This window comes from Ornithorhynchus anatinus, chromosome 7, assembly GCF_004115215.2.
Source record: "Ornithorhynchus anatinus isolate Pmale09 chromosome 7, mOrnAna1.pri.v4, whole genome shotgun sequence".
NCBI classification, from domain to species: Eukaryota; Metazoa; Chordata; class Mammalia; order Monotremata; family Ornithorhynchidae; genus Ornithorhynchus; species Ornithorhynchus anatinus.
This window is the reverse complement of record NC_041734.1, coordinates 24,696,788-24,699,384: the sequence shown is the minus strand read 5'-3', so window position 1 is coordinate 24,699,384 and position 2,597 is coordinate 24,696,788. Positions and strand designations below refer to the sequence as shown.

At 50.9% G+C, this 2,597-nt stretch overlaps 1 protein-coding gene across 2 annotated transcripts; it reads left to right on the top strand.

Annotated features, from left to right (window-relative positions):
* Positions 1 to 625: 625 nt before the first annotated feature.
* LOC100091359 (gamma-crystallin C-like) lies at positions 626 to 2,031 on the top strand. 2 transcript variants are annotated; one of them, XM_029069431.2, is made up of 3 exons: positions 626 to 634; positions 788 to 1,030; positions 1,759 to 2,031. In XM_029069431.2, the coding sequence occupies exons 1-3, from the start codon at positions 626 to 628 to the stop codon at positions 2,029 to 2,031; spliced, it is 525 nt and encodes a 174-aa protein (XP_028925264.1). The 2 variants fall into 2 exon arrangements, with proteins under 2 accessions (XP_028925264.1, XP_028925263.1); XM_029069430.2 differs by having other exon boundaries at positions 1,729 to 2,031.
* Positions 2,032 to 2,597: the final 566 nt, after the last annotated feature.

Here is a 2,597-nt window from a genome sequence, read left to right as displayed (position 1 = left end):
TCATTTGAATAATAATGATGGCATTTGTCAAGCACTTACTATGTGCCAAGCACTGTTCTAAGTGCTTAAGAGGGATCCAAAGAGACACACAGGGAGATAGAGAACATACAGAGACACACAGAAAGAACATGAGGCCAGAGAGAAAGACAGGGTGACACAGAGAAAGTCAGAAAGATCTTCAAAGATAAATAGATAATGCTGAAGAGCCCCAGTAACCTCAAAAAGAAACAATCCAATGGAAGTGAGCACAGGGCCAGTGTTCCTCCAGTTCCCAGTGTGGGGACAGGACAAACATAAACTGAGTTAATGATAGGAAGGAACGGGAGAGAGGTTAAAAAGGGGTGGGGGTGGACACTCATCGTGTGCCTGGACTCTCGTGGGCATGAGATAGCGGGTAGTGGGGCAGTGCATAAGCACTCAAAGGAATGAGGGGAACCAGACAATGAATCCCCTGACTGATGCTGAAGGGAAAAAAAGAGAAAGGCAATGTGTCGTCCCCAGATCATGGAAACGAGGCCTCTTTTGTGCTAATCCTGCCAATGCAGCACCCAGTGGCCGGGATATATAATGTGTCAGGCTCTGCCAGGACCCCGACAGTGACCACTGCAAACACTGCCTGACAAGCATGGGGAAGGTGAGTCTGGCATGTGGGGAGAGGGCAAGAGGGAACCAAGGGGAGCCAAGGGGTGTTGAGAGGGCCAAGGTGGCAGAGGGGACCAAAGGGGCTGAGGAGGCTGAGCAGCCCCTGTGGAAGCCTGGCACTTGAGCCGTCCTCCTCCCCCGACAGATCACCTTCTACGAGGACCGAGCCTTCAGGGGTCGCTGCCACCAGCGCAGCAGCGACCACTCCAACCTGCAGGCCTACTTCAGCCACTGTAACTCCATCCGTGTGGAGAGTGGGAGTTGGATGGTCTATGAACGGCCCAACTACTTGGGCGGCCAATACTACCTACGCCCTGGAGACTACCCCGACTACCAGCACTGGATGGGTCTCAGTGATGCCGTCCGGTCCTGCTGCCTCATCCCCTCTGTAAGTGTCAGTGCCCCCACAGCTCCAGAGTCATTCAGGGGGGACAGACCCCCAGGGCTGGTTCCTCCAACTGCAGCTTGACTAACCAGCATTGGGTGGGACACACTGGGAGAACCAGGAACTCAGGGGCATGGCTTACATGGCCAACAGAATCTCATTGTTTCAGAAACAAGAGGTGGCTCTAGTTTGCTGGCTCTGGTTTCCTGGAAACAGAGCACTGGGGAGAGGTTACATGTCAGATCCCTGTGAAATGCTAATAATCTAATGGAGTGTTTCCAGGATGGAAGCACAACACAGACTGCTTAGAGACAAGAGTCCGGCCACCCTTTTCTGCCCCCAATACGTTCTATTATCATCATCAGTGATAGGTATTTATTGAGCACTTGCTGTATGCAGAACCTTGTAAATAAGTACTTGGGAAAGTGCAATACTATAACATTGCTGAACATGTCACCACTGTTCTCCAACCAGCTTCTCCCTAGCCCCTCCCTGGTTGATCCCTGACAGATATGATGTGGTCCCACTGGGTGTTTTTGTTGATGCTCGGCTTTTCAGAATAGTAAGTCTAGCTTTGAGTCCAGCACAATGACCATGTGACCGCTTCTGTGGCCAATGGGCGACTCCCAGACCCAACAGGAGTGGAGGGGCAGTGGGGAAGGCAGGTGCAACCGAAGCAGCCGCGGTCGGGCAGCTCACAGCATCTTTCACCCCTCCCCATGGGCCAACAGTCCAGCACCCACAGGATCCGGCTGTATGAGAGAGAGGACCAGAAGGGCCAGATGGTGGAGCTGAGTGATGACTGCCCCTCTCTGTATGATTGCTTCCAGCTGAGCGAGATCCCCTCCATCAGCGTGCTGGAGGGCTGCTGGATCCTGTATGAGATGGCCAACTTCTGGGGCAGGCAATTTCTGCTGCGGCCTGGCCAGTATGGCCACTTCCTAGACTGGGGGGCTGCCCATGCCAGGGCTGGGTCTCTGAGACGTGTCCTCGACCTGCATTGAGATCCGCTTCTCCAGCATTTCTCCATCTGGAAACTAATAAAGCATTTCCTGTGTGTTGCAGTATGATGAATTCAGGCTTCTTCTTTCTCTCCCATTGCAGTAATTCTGCACAGAAGCCTCCTTGGGTGGGTTATTTGAACATGTCATCAGAATTGTCCTGGGAATGGGGAAAATCCTTTGATGAATTAGGGTTTTGTTTTGTTTGTTTTTTTTGTGGGGGGAGGGTTTGTAGTATTTGTTAAATGCTTATTATGTGCCAAGCACTATACTAAGCACTGGAATAGATATGAGATTGTCAGGTTGGACACAGTTTATGTCACACGTGGCGCTCACAGTCTTAACCCCCATTTTACAGATGAGGTAACCGAGTCACAGAGTAGTGGAATGACTTGCCCAAAGTCACACAGGAGATAAGTGACAGAGCTGGATAAAAACATAGACCCTTCTATATCCCAGACCTGTGCCCTTTCCTCTAGGACACACTCTTCCTAATGGAACTTCAAAATACAGTGTATAATATCTGTAGCATTTGTTAACTGATATGTACTAAGCACTGTGGGCAAGTC

What these genes read in the sequence shown, in the direction of transcription:
- LOC100091359 (XM_029069430.2), top strand. An exon ending in CCTGCTGCCTCATCCCCTCT is followed by an intron (nt 1,031 to 1,728) that starts GTAAGTGTCAGT and finishes GGCAGCTCACAG; the next exon opens with CATCTTTCACCCCTCCCCAT.